Source organism: Rhinatrema bivittatum, chromosome 1 (genome assembly GCF_901001135.1).
Source record: "Rhinatrema bivittatum chromosome 1, aRhiBiv1.1, whole genome shotgun sequence".
Lineage (NCBI taxonomy): Eukaryota > Metazoa > Chordata > Amphibia > Gymnophiona > Rhinatrematidae > Rhinatrema > Rhinatrema bivittatum.
In genome coordinates this window covers 210,873,309-210,887,431 of record NC_042615.1, presented here as the reverse complement: position 1 = coordinate 210,887,431, position 14,123 = coordinate 210,873,309, and the positions used below count along the sequence as shown (strand labels likewise).

The 14,123-nt window shown below is 44.1% G+C and overlaps 1 protein-coding gene across 6 annotated transcripts in view; it reads left to right on the top strand.

The window, feature by feature from the left end:
- PPP2R2C (protein phosphatase 2 regulatory subunit Bgamma) overlaps positions 1 to 14,123 on the top strand; it is a 623,817-nt gene that overhangs the window by 437,679 nt on the left and 172,015 nt on the right. For all 6 annotated transcript variants that reach the window (XM_029591453.1, XM_029591472.1, XM_029591463.1 and 3 more), the window contains one exon: positions 10,226 to 10,403. In XM_029591453.1, the coding sequence (XP_029447313.1) occupies positions 10,226 to 10,403 (178 nt within the window). The remainder of the gene's footprint in view (positions 1 to 10,225; positions 10,404 to 14,123) is intronic.

The window sequence follows — 14,123 nt, the reverse complement described above, 5'->3', positions numbered from 1 at the left end:
GCAGTCTCACCATGGAGCGATACAGAGGCATTATGACATTTTCCATTTTATTCACCATTCCCTTCCTAATAATTCCTAACAGTGCTTTTTTGACTGCCGCAGCACACTGAGCCAACAATTTCAATATATTATCCACTAGGATGCCTAGAACTCTTTTCTGGGTGGTAGCGCCTAATATGGAACCTAACATTGTGTAACTGTAGCATGGGTTTTTTTTCCCTATATGCATCACCTTGCACTTATCCATATTCAATTTCATCTGCCATTTGGATGCCCAATTTTCCAGTCTCACAAGGTCCTCCTGCAATTTATCATAATCTGCTTGTGATTTTGTGATTTAACTACTCTGAATAATTTTGTATCATCTGCAAATTTGATTACCTCACTCGTCGTATTCCTTTCCAGATCATTTATAAATATATTGAAAGCACGGGTCCCAGTACAGAAGCCCAAGGCACTCCACTGCCCATCCCCCTCTACTGATAAAATTGTCCATTTAATTCTACTCTCTGTTTCCTGTCTTTTAGCCAGTTTGTAATCCACGAAAGGACATCGCCATCTATCCCATGACTTTTTACTTTTCCTAGAAGATTCTCATGAGGAACTTTTCCAAATGCCTTTTGAAAATCCAAATACACTACATCTACTGTTACTTTTTTATCTACATGGTTATTAACCCCTTCAAAAAAGTGAAGCAGATTTGTGAGGCAAAACTTGCCTTGGGTAAAGCCATGCTGACTTTGTTCCATTAAACCATGTCTTTCTATATTTTCTGTGATTTTGATCTTTAGATCACTTTCCACTATTTTTCCTGGCACTGAAGTCAGGCTAACTGGTTTGTAGTTTCCCGGATCACCCCTGGAGCCCTTTTTAAATATTGGGGTTACATTAGCCACCCTCCAGTCTTCAGGTACAATGGATGAATTTAATGAAAGGTTACAAATTTTTACTAATAGATCTGAAATTTCATTTTTTAGTTCCTTCAGAACCCTGAGGTGTATACCATCTGGTCCAGGTGATTTACTACTCTTCAGTTTGTCAAACAGGCCTACCACATCTTCTAGGTTTACTGTGATTTGGTTCAAATCATGAAGACCTTCTCCAGAACGCGTATCTCCCCAACATCCTCATCTGTAAACACCGAAGCAAACAAATCATTTAATCTTTCTGCAATGGCTTTATCTTCTCTAAGTGTCCCTTTAACCCCTCAGTCATCTAACAGTCTAACTGACTTTCTTGCAGGCTTTCTGCTTCGAATATATTTTAAAAAGCTTTTACTGTGAGTGTTTTGTTGTGGGAGCGCTAGAGAGCAGTCCCAATTCCAGGGAGCTTAATGTGCCCTTGGAGCACTGCGCAACTGCAGAGGAGCTCTGAGGAAGTGCCAAGGCAGGCAAGACATGTCCGAGCATGGGCGGACAGGCTGAAGTCCAGGAGCTCTGACTTCTGCTGGTTCCAGGGGAGACCCAGCAACAAAATGCTGGTCTCTGGGGTGGCTCTCCGGCCACTCGATAGCCTTTCGGACCTGCTGCTTGGGAATGGCAGATGCAACAGGACGGAAAGAGGTCGAGGACAGGTGATGGTACTGAAACTTGGAACAAGATATAGGAACTTGGAGACTTGACAAGACTTGAAGACTTGAACAAAAGGAGGAGACTTGGAACTTGGATGAGAAGAGGAAACTTGGACGTGACGAAGAGACTGGAGACTTAGGCTGGCACTGCCCCTCAGGACGCCCTACACAGCCTGAAAATGCTGTTCATGGACCACACAGAGAGCAGGACATGCGCAGGACTGAGGCTCAGGACGGAAGAGAAATCCGGGCAGTACTCGAAGAAGGAACAGCCAGAAGAGGACTCCAATGTCCGGAAATGGACACCGGATCAGATATAGATTTACTCCCAAGAAGGTCGGCTGGACGCGAGGTCCAGCGGATGAGGCAAGGTTCAGGATACTCAAATGAAGACTCAGGATACAGGTCATGGACAAGCAGGCACGAGGTACTCCGAAGACCGGGAACGGGATATAAGACTCGGAACTCAGAACTTGGACCTCGGAACTTGGAACTCGGATTCAGGAACATTAAAAGCAAGGGTCTTCCAGAGGCTTGCGCTGCTGATGAGAAGGACAACAGGATCAGGACTGGAACATAGGACATCAGGATTCAGGACTCAGATCTCAGATACATCAGGATCAGGACTGGAACATAGGACATCTGGAGTTGAGGACATCAAGAATGTCTGAACACGGAGCATGAAACAGGAAATCTGGACATTGGGAGACGAGGACATCAGGGACCTCGGAAACACAGGGCACGGAGCATCAGGTACTACTGAAGACAGGAACATCTGAAGACAAGACGGACGAGGATGCAGGATCTGATGAGAGACCAGGAAGTACAAATGAAGATGAAGATGAAGGATCAGGAACTACAGATGAAGACAAGGGAATTCCCACGAAAAACAGAGTGCCTTGAAGAAGCGAGGAAGGATCACGGAGGTCTCCTGGATCGAAGAGCTGGAACAAAGAATCCAGGAGCTGACTAGCGCCTTGCGAAGGCGCTGGAGGACTGGTGAAGGGCCCTTTTATAGGGCCGAAGAGGAGACACCCTAATGACATCATCAAGTGGGGCCGCGGGGCTACTCCCACCACTGACCCTTTAAGAAGGGAGAAGAGGCGCGGCTGCACGCCCAGGAAAGGCAGGACCAGGGACAGTGGTGGCCATGCCATGAAGAGGAGGCAGGAGCGGCACTAGGCCGAGAGGCCAGGCTCCTGCGCCAGTGGCGGCTCTGCTGCCAGGAGAGGATGATGGCAATGGCCACGGTCCATGAAGAGGAGGCTGGAGGTGGTTGCCCTGCCTGTGCAGGGGAGAGGGCGATGTCAGCGGCCTCAGATCGCGTGGAAGCGTGGCAGCCTTGTCTGCCGATGAGAATGTTGTGGGCGGCCTCCAGGCCGCAGAGGCCTGAGTGGCGGCGGCTTGACCACCGAGGAACACAGGCGGCGGGCTCCGGGCCGCATGGAAACATGGTGGCAGCGTCTGACCCGCCGCGGAGCAGGATGTCGACTGTGGCGAAGGTAAGTGGCTGCTCACAGCTAGGCCCTCAAGCAGCATCGCAACATTTTTGCCTCTACAGCCAACTTCTTTTCAAATTCTCTCTTAGCCTGTCTTATCAATGTCTTACATTTAACTTTCCAACGCTTATGCTTTATCCTATTTTCTTCTGTTGGATCCTTCTACCAATTTTTGAATGAAGATCTTTTGGCTAAAATAGCCTCTTTCACCTCACCTTTTAACCATGCTGGTAATCGTTTTGCCTTCTTTCCACCTTTCTTAATGTGTGGAATTCATCTGGACTGTACTTCTAGGATGGGATTTTTTTAAATGACCACGCCTCTTTCACACATTTTACCTTTGTAGCTGCTCCCTTCAGTTTTTTTCTAACTATTTTTCTCATTTTATCAAAGATTTTCTTTTGAAAGTTTAGCACTAGAGCCGTAGGTTTGCTTACTGTCCCTCATCCAGTCATTAATTCAAATTTGATCATATTATGATCACTATTGCCAAGCAACCCCACCACAGTTACCACTCTCACCAAATCCTGTGCTCCACTGAGAATTAGATCTAAAATTGCTCCCTCTCTCATTGGTTCCTGAACCAGTTGCTCCATAAAGCTGTCATTTATTCCATCCAGGAACTTTATCTCTCTAGCATGTCCAAATGTTACATTTCCCAGTCAATTCTGGGGTAATTGAAATCTCCCATTATTACTCCTCTACTAATGGTTAGCTTCCCTAATTTTTCTTAGCATTTCACTATCCATCTCAGCTTCTTGGCCAGGTAGAACGGTAGTAAACTCCTATCACTATACTCTTCCCCAACACACAAGGGATTTCTACCCATAAAGATTCGATTGTGCATTTAGTCTCATGCAGGATCTTTATCATAGAAACATAGAAACATAGAAATGACGGCAGAAGAAGACCGAATGGCCCATCCAGTCTGCCCAGCAAGCCTCACACATTTTTTCTCTCATTCTTATCTGTTACTCTTAGCTCCTTGTTCTATTCCCCTTCCACCCCCACCATTAATGTAGAGAGCAGTGATGGAGCTGCATGCAAGTGAAATATCTAGCTTGATTAGTTAGGGGTAGTAGGGGCAGTAACCGCCGCGATAAGCAAGCTACACCCATGCTTATTTGTTTTACCTAGACTATGTTGTACAGCTCTTGTTGGTTTTTTTTTTTTTTTTTTCTTCTCCCCTGCTGTAGAAGCAGGGAGCCATGCTGGATATGCATTGAAAGTGAAGTATCAGGCACATTTGGTTGGGGTAGTAACCGCCGTAACAAGCCAGCTACTCCTCGCTTTGTGATTGCGAATCCTTTTTTTCTTCACCCCTGTCGTTGAAGCTATGCAGGATATGCGTGAAGCATCAGGTTTTTTTTTTTTTTTTTTCCCCCTGCCCTTGAAGCAGAGAGCTATGCTGGAAATGCGTGATGTATCAGTCTTTCTCCCATGCCGATGCAGGAGAGAACCATGCTGGATATGCATGGAAAGTGAAGTATCAGGCACATTTGGTTTGGGGTAGTAACCGCCGTAACAAGCCAGCTACTCCCCGCGTTTTGAGTGCGAACCCTTTTTCTTCTCCTTTGCCGTTGTAGCAGAGAGCTCTGCTGGATGTGTGAAGTATCAGTTATTCTTCTCCCCTGTCATTGAAGCAGAGAGCTATGCTGTATATGCATTGAAAGTGAAGTATCAGGCATATTTGGTTTGGGGTAGTAACCGCCGTAACAAGCCAGCTACTCCCCTCTTTATGAGTGCAAATCCTTTTTTCCATTACCTCTTGCTGTTGAAGCTTAGAGCGATGTAGGAGTCACAGTAAGCATGTGTATGTTTATTTAGTAAGGGTATTGTGTCAATAGCCATCATTCTGGCGAGTCACCCACTCTTCATTGGTGGCCTCTTGACTTTATGGATCCGCAGTGTTTATCCCACGCCCCTTTGAAGTCTTTCACAGTTCTGGTCTTCACCACTTCCTCCGGAAGGGCATTCCAGGCATCCACCACCCTCTCCGTGAAGAAATACTTCCTGACATTGGTTCTGAATCTTCCTCCCTGGAGCCTCAAATCGTGACCCCTGGTTCTGCTGATTATTTTCCTACGGAAGAGGTTTGTCGTTGTTTTTGGATCATTAAAACCTTTCAAGTATCTGAAAGTCTGTATCATATCACCTCTGCTCCTCCTCTCCTCCAGGGTGTACATATTTAGATTCTTCAATCTCTCCTCGTACGTCATCCTATGAAGATCCTCCACCTTCCTGGTCGCCCTTCTCTGTACCGCTTCCATCTTGTCTTTGTCTTTTTGTAGATACGGTCTCCAGAACTGAACACAGTACTCCAGGTGAGGCCTCACCAAGGACCTGTACAAGGGAATAATCACTTCCCTTTTCTTACTTGATATTCCTCTCTCTATGCAGCCCAGCATTCTTCTGGCTTTTGCTATCGCCTTGTCGCATTGTTTCGCTGTCTTCACATCATTAGACACTATCACCCCAAGGTCCCTCTCCTGCTCCGTGCTCATCAGCCTTTCCCCCCCCATCGAGTACAGTTCATTCGGATTTCCACTCCCCATATGCATGACTTTGCACTTCTTGGCATTGAATCTCAGCTGCCATATCTTCGACCACTCTTCCAGTTTCCTTAGATCCCGTCTCATTCTCTCCACTCCTTCCGGCGTGTCCACTCTGTTGCAGATCTTAGTGTCATCCGCAAAAAGACAAACCTTACCTTCTATCCCGTCTGCAATGTCGCTCACAAAGATATTGAACAGGACAGGTCCCAACACCGATCCTTGCGGCACACCACTTAAAACCGCTCTCTCTTCAGAGAAGGCTCCATTTACCATCACACATTGTTTTCTGTCCGTCAACCAATTTGCAATCCAGGTCACCACATCGGCACTCACTCCCAAGCTTCTCGTTTTATTCACCAGTCTCCTGTGCGGAACCGTATCAAAAGCTTTGCTGAAATCCAAGTAGATGACATCTAGTGCTCTTCCTTGATCCAATTCCTTGGTTACCCAGTCAAAAAAGTCAATCAAATTTGTCTGACAGGATCTTCCCCTGGTGAATCCATGCTGCCTCTGGTCCATCAATTCTCCAGACTGTAGATAGTTGACTATTCTCTCTTTCAGCAGTGACTCCATTACTTTTCCCACCACCGAAGTGAGGCTAACCGGTCTGTAGTTGCCTGCCTCTTCCCTGTTCCCACTCTTGTGAAGTGGGACCACCACCGCTCTTCTCCAATCACTCGGCACCACTCCCGTTTCTAGGGATCTATTGAACAGGTCACACAGCGGACCCGCCAGAACATCTCTGAGCTCCCTCAATATCCTTGGATGAATCCCATCAGGCCCCATGGCTTTGTCCACTTTCAGGTTCTTTAGTTCTTCCCACACATTTTCTACTGTAAAAGGATTTTCATCTATTCCCCTTCCCTCCAGTTTCTTGTTGTTTAGAGATGGTCCTTCTCCAGGGTCTTCTTTAGTGAACACAGAGCTGAAGTATTCGTTTAATATTTCTGCCATTTCTTCGTCTCTCTCTACACATTGATCATTACCACCTTTCAATTTCACTATACCACTTTGGACCTTTCTCTTTTCGCTGATGTATCTGAAAAATGTTTTGTCACCATTTTTTATCTCCTTGGCAATCCTCTCTTCCGCTTGACTCTTTGCCAACTTGATTAATTTCTTTGTCTCCCTCAGTTGATACAAATATTCTTCTTTGTGCTCCTCCCTTTGGGATCCTTTATATTTCTTGAATGCTGTTCTTTTAGCTTTAATTTTGTCAGCCACCTCCATTGAGAACCAGATAGGTTTCAGTTTTCTTTTGCTTTTCTTTACATTTCTAACATATAGAGCAGTTGCCTTGGTGATTGCTCCTTTTAGATTGGTCCACTGCTGATCCACATCTCTCTCGTTCTCCCATCCTTTAAGTTCTTCCTCCAGGTAGTTCCCCATTTCCTCAAAGTCTGTGTTTTTGAACTGTAAAACTCGGGTCTTTGTGGTTCTTTTCCCTATTATTTTAGTGATATTAAACCATACCGTTTGATGATCACTGCTGCTGAGGTGGGCGCCCACCTGGACATCTGAGACATTATCTGCATTAGTGAGCACTAAGTCGAGTATAGCTCCTTCTCTCGTGGGTTCCAACACCATTTGTTTGAACAAAGATACTTGCATGGCATCCACTATCGCTCTACTATTTTTAGTTTCTGCAGATGGGATTTTCCAGTCTACATCTGGCATATTAAAGTCACCCACGATCACCACTTCTCCCTTCTTACCTATCTTATGGATGTCTTTAACCAGATCTCTGTCCAGCTCTTCCTTTTGGTTTGGAAGAGCTGGACAGAGATCCTGTTGGACTCTGTGCCATCCCGGACATAAAGCGCCCCCCCGCCTCCCAGTTGCTCCTCTCTGTCATTGCGATATAATTTGACCCCGGTATAGCACTGTCCCATTGGTTATCCTCCTTTTTCCATGTCTCTGAGATGCCAATTAAGTCTATGTCATCATTCACTGCCATACATTCTAATTCTTCCATCTTACTACTTAGACTTCTGGCATTAGCATACAAACATTTCAAAGTTTGTTTTTTGTTTGTATTTTCATTCTGCTTTTTAATCGATAGGGATAAATTGGAATCTTTTAGCTCAGGTGATTTTTTAATTACAGGCTCTTGGACTACTTTTCTTATTATTGGAACCTCACTGTTGGGATGCCCTAATTTGAAAGCATCATTAGTATCCTTTGAAGATACCTCCCTCCGAACCATGCGCTGCTGAGCGACTGCTGGCTTTCCCCTTTGTTCTAGTTTAAAAGCTGCTTTGTCTCCTTTTTAAAAGTTAATGCCAGCAACCTGGTTCCACCCTGGTTAAGGTGGAGCCCATCCCTTTGGAAAAGACTCCCCCTTCCCCAAAAGTTTCCCCAGTTCCTTCCAAATCTAAATGCCTCTTCCCTGCACCATCGTCTCATCCACGCATTGAGACTCAGGAGCTCTGCCTGCCTCTGGGGACCTGCGCGTGGAACAGGGAGCATTTCAGAGAATGCTACCCTGGAGGTTCTGGATTTCAGCTTTCCACCTCAGAGACTAAATTTGGCTTCCAGAACCTCCCTCCCACATCTTTCTATGTCATTGGTTCCCACATGACCCACGACAGCCAGCTCCTCCCCAGCACTGTGTAAAATTCTGTTTAGGTAAAGTGTGAGGTCCACCACCTTTGCACCAGGTAGGCATGTTACCAGGCAGTCCTCACGCCCACCAGCCACCTTGTGGTCCACATTCCTAACAACTAAATCATGAACTATGACGGCCGACCTAACCTTTCCCTCCTGGGCAGTAGCCCTGGGAGACACATCCACGGTGCGAGAGGACAATGGATCCCCCTGGAGAGCAGGACCTTGCTACAGGATCCTTTCCTGCTGTACCAGGTTGTTGCTCTCCGATCATGAGACCTTCTTCCTCCAATGCAGCACCAGGGATGCCAGTCTGAAGTTGGGACTTGGCTACTATATCCCTGTTTGTCTCATCTATATACCTCTCTGTCTGCCTCAGCTCCTCCAGGTCTGCCACTCTAGCCTCCAGAGATCGGACTCGTTCTCTGAGAGACAGGAGCTCTTTGTATCAGCTGCACACATACAACTTCTCACCGGCGGGTAAAAAATCATACATGTGACGCTCGATGCAAAAGGCTAGGAGGCCAGATGTAGGTGAATAAGCCAGTGGTTCGTTATTTATGTATTCACCTGGCCTGCTTGCCCCCTTTAAATTGCAGGTTTGGGGCAGCAAGGCAGAAGAGAACCATCAGGGTGAGAGTTCGGCTGCTTGTGGGCCCATGGGGAGGATTGGCACTGTGCAGATGCCAGGGGAGACAGAGGCAGGAACCTGTTCCACTGTTCCTCCTCGTGTGCCAGCCCTGCGAGCGTGCTCAGAACATATGGGATTGGTACTTCCTCTGTGCTCATCTCGTACATCTTGAAATCAGCACGGAGGAAATGCCAGCCCTGAGGTCCGGGACACAAGGTGGAGTGGGCTGAATGGGCTTCCACCTCAGCTTTAGCTCTCCATGGTCCCAGGTTGTACACGGGCCGAGGTGCAGCGTCCACACGAAGAACTCTGTGCAGCCATGCATGTGCACACCTTAGAGGGAACATTGCACCCTTTGTTTTCATTTTCCTTGCTTTGGGATGTTGGCTTTCTTTCTGAGTGTCAGAAAGAAAATTAATAAAAAATAATAGCATAAAGATACAGTTGGGCCGAAAATGATATTACTGAGATTTAGCTTATTTGAAAACAAACAATTGAACGGTCAGAGAATATATTAGCATGGCAGAAAAAAAAGTTACTTTTGTCTCAAAGTTATTTACACACACAAATAAATAAGGAATCAAGCACAACAGGAAACTGAATCAGCCATGGTACTGTACACAGTCACTAAAGCATTCATATTTCTGGTTTGTTTTTTAGTTATTTTAGTTTTCAGTTTTTTTTTTTTCTTAAACAGAGTGAAAAAAGACATGTTGAAAATGTGGGCGTCTTGTGCAAGCTGTGATTGGACGATTTTAAGAATTATTCAAAGACGTTTCTGTACAGGAGCTTTTTGTGTGCACTTACGTCCCTTCTTCAGACAGTTCTTACGTTTTTCCAGTATAGGTTACCCCACCCTGGAAAGAATCACATTTTCTCCAGAGCAGTACAAGTGCTAGATCTCTGCGCTGTAAAACATGTGCAGCAAAGGCACTTTGACTTTCAAATGCTTCCATGCATTTTTGGTAAAAATGTTATAACTGATTCGTAACACCCCCATTACAGAAGCCAAAATAAGTGTGCTAATTGGAATAAATTAAAATGACTATAAAATCTGGTTTATAGAAAAGTGTTTAAATTCACACACTAGCTGTCTTTAGGTTTTTATTTCATAACCCTTCATGAATAATAATTTAGATACTTTGCGAATTTGTTTTAATTAACATTTATCAATCTGGAAAACACATTTTAACTTTAGAAAACTACTGCATTTATACTTAAATTATTTGAAAGACAGATTTAGTGGTTTCTCATCATACTGGAATTTGTCTTTTTATTACTTCTATTGGAAATGGATTGCTTTGTTTCTTCGAAATCTTCCAGAGCAATTTGTTAATGTTATTAATCCATTTATTTTTCGTAGGTGCCTGTGCTGAAGCCTATGGATTTGATGGTGGAGGTTAGCCCCAGGAGAATATTTGCTAATGGTCACACCTATCATGTCAACTCCATTTCTGTCAACAGTGACTGTGAGACCTACATGTCGGCTGATGATCTCAGGATTAACCTCTGGCACTTAGCTATCACGGATAGAAGCTTCAGTATCCTTTACTCTGATTGCCTACCCACCAGAATTTTGCATTTTAAAGGCAAAAAACTAAGAAGCCAATACGTTTCTGAGCAACATCGTATTTTATGTCACACTGTACTATCCCCGCCCCTAAAATAATCACCTGTATATGATTTTATTGTTAGTTTCATTTTATTTTACTTTGTGAAAAAGAGAAATAAATATATAGATCAGCACATGATTATAGCTTGTATAATGTTTTGGAGATGTGTTCTATTTTATAAAGCTTTTAGATAGGGATAAGGCCAATATTCAGTCACTGCAGAGCGGCTAGAAATAAGTGGGTACATTTATCCAGTTATTCCTAACCAAATATTCAGCTGCATTTACTCAGTAAAAATTGTGACTAAATGTCGGGCTAAATGTAATAGGTCAAAATTTGATTGTTTAGATTTAGCTAACGTAGCCCTGAAATTCAGCACTTGACTGACTAAAATCATCTTTAAAAAGCAAAATTCCTCCAATGACGATTTCCCCCTCCCTCCCTCCTTCCAGGCACTTGATACCAAATTGAGATAGTTTTCCCTCCTCCCCCCTTACTGATTCTCCTCCTGACATCTCATTCCATAAACATATACTTTCCCTAAGCACCCCCCCCCCCACTCCACGCTCCCTCCCTCCCTCCCTCCCTCCCAAAGTGTAACTGAACTGAGGGCCAATTCTCCCTCCCACCCCATCTCAAAAATATAATACCCTCTTTCCAAGCCCCCCCCTCAGGTATCCCCTCCCCACCCTCAAAGTCACCCAGAGTTGAGCGGGCAGGAAGAATCATTCTTCCCGTCCTGCTCGCTCAGCTTCCAGCATTGGTCTGGCAGCGTTCTCTCAGCATCATCATTGCAATGCTTGACACCAAGTGGGCAGGAGGAAAGAGCGAGTCCTCCTGCCTACTCATCCTAGTGGATCTTTGGAGGGTCTTGGAGGGCAGGGGTTGCGAAGGGGGGATTATTTTTTTTTAAGATAGAGGAGGGAAGGAGGGCACAGGGAGAGATGAACAGCCTGGGGCTGTTGCAAAGCAAACATTTGTGTCATGCAGATATCTCACCTTCTCTCTGTCATAATACCCAAACTACCCCAGATCCATGTAAGTTTGGGTGCCAGTGAAACCATGGTACCCAAACCATGGGAGTTTGGGCCCAGTGAAACAATGTAGCCACAATCCCATGTGCTTCATCTGTCCCTGTGCTTGAGCACCCTCGCTTTGTGTAATTTCCCCTTTGGTTTGCTTGTACATAAGAACATAAGAAATTGCCATGCTGGGTCAGACCAAGGGTCCATCAAGCCCAGCATCCTGTTTCCAACAGAGGCCAAACCAGGCCACAAGAACCTGGCAAGTACCCAAACACTAAGAAGATCTCATTCTACTGATGCAATTAATAGCAGTGACCAACTATTCCCTAAGTAAACTTGATTAATAGCAGTAATGGCCTTCTCCTCCAAGAACTTATCCAAACCTTTTTCGAACCCAGCTACACTAACTGCACTAACCATGTCCTCTGGCAACAAATTCCAGAGCTTTATTGTGCGTTGAGTGTGCTGCCACTATAAGGGGCCAGTGAAACTTCCTTGCCTATCATTGCCCTAGTACTGAATCAGTTGCTGACTGGAAGGCAATACTGAAGATGTTCCAACCTCTCTCAGATAGGTGTACCCAATCCGATCTGCATATAGATTTACAATCTGTACTTACCATTTATCTTCATGTCTTATTATTTGTCCTCTTAGTTGAGTCACTTTCCTCTTTATTCAGCTTTCTTCTGCTTTTTCCACACATGTCTTATATCTAGCAGCTCCCCATACCAATCTCAGAATAATATGGGATCAGATTAAAAATATGCGAAACCGAGCTGTCTTTAAAAGGGCCATATCGGTTTTTTTTTATTTTGAGAATCAGATTAATATAATTGATACCAAACTGTTCCCTCCCAGCAAGCATGCCGTCAGGCTAACTGGTAGCCCAAGCAGTCTGGGGGAAGGGGGGATTTAGGGAGGTCACCCTCTGATGACATAATTGTGCGACACTTTTAAGATGCATTCCACCTCTGGAGTGGCAGCAATGGTATGGTGCCCTGTTCAGTCACCTGTCTCACCCGGCCCTTCCAACCACCCTGCCTCTTATATGCAATACTAAGTACATCTTTCTTGCCCACCTTTCCTGTGGTAAGTTCACCCTTTCGCTATACTTCCTTGACCTTGCTCAGTCTTTTTATTGAATGATAATATAGAAAAAAGCCTTAATGGGTAATACGAATTAACAATTGCACACAAAAAAATGCATCCACCACAATTTATAGTAATGTTTTAAGGGACCTTCATATCATCCCCTCTCTTTGACATCTTTTAGAGTCTTACGTAATGCTCTATCGATGAATCAAAGGGGTATTTCTTTTAATCATTGGTCCAGCATTTTAAACAATTTTTTTGAAATATTTTTGCAAGAAACTTTTACATATTTAAAAAGTGCACTACTTCCCCGTTTTGTTGAAGTTAATTCATGAATTAACTTCAACAAAAAGTTATTTAAAAGTTTCTTGCAAAAATATTTCAAAAAAATTGTTAAAAAAATGCTGGACCAATGATTAAAAGAAATACCCCATTGATTCATCGATAGAGCATTACGTAAGACTCTAAAAGATGTCAAAGTGAGGGGATGATATGAAGGTCCCTTAAAACATTACTATAAGTTGTTTTTATTGAATGAGCCATGTTCATGTTATCCAACTGGAAAACCACCTTTTTAATTCCTAAATTTCCCTCCTCCCCTTCCACAAACACTATTGCCACTATAGGGAATAACTCTAGCAACATTATGTCTCTCATCCAGTTGGAACTGTGCCAGTCACATGGTCCCTTCCTTCATGCACCATTTATCCTTCAAGTATAAACCACATTTTTTTCCTTCTGCCACATCCAAAAATTTGTCCCTGCTGTTGGCTTTAGGGTCCTTCCACTTAGTCTTTCTGTTGTAAGTAGCTGGAAACGCATGCCTTACCACCAGATCATCCCTCATTCCCACACACTCCAGCTGTAGTCTATGCCAACCTTCTGATGAAGTTCAGATGCCCCATCACTGCCTGCAGCTGTTTTAGGATACTTTTCTTAGTGGCTAGCATTTTCTTAATCTGCTTCTTCAGTGCCACTGATGTATTGGCCAGTGGGAATCAATTCCAGTACCCAGGAAAGATTCTGTTTGCTTAGGACTTTCTGTTTGTATTCTGCACAAGTGGAGACACCTGACTCCTGCAATATTTGCTGAAAAACTTCAAATGTTTCTACAAATAGATTGGAAACATCCGGTCCTACAAAGAGGAATGAATAAAAAAAATGTAGATTTCTCCCCCTTTCCTGCTATTTGCTTGACTGAACATTGCAAGAATGCACTGAACTTGAAATATGCACAAGAAATTGAGAACCCCATTGGGAAACATCTGTCAAAATAGAAGTTCCCATTAAAATTAAAGCCAAATAACTGAAAACTGTTAGGGTGTACTGGCAGCAGCCTTAAAACTGCTTCTGTGTCTGCCTTTGCCAATCACACCATCCAATCCCTTTTTCTCACCATATCTACTGCTGACACGGAACACAGGGCAGTTTCCAAAATAATCATTCACTGACTTGCAATTTTTTCCAAAAGTGACTTGTGCACTTTGAAAACATTGGTAAATGCCTTGAAAAATACTGACCCCCTATGTTC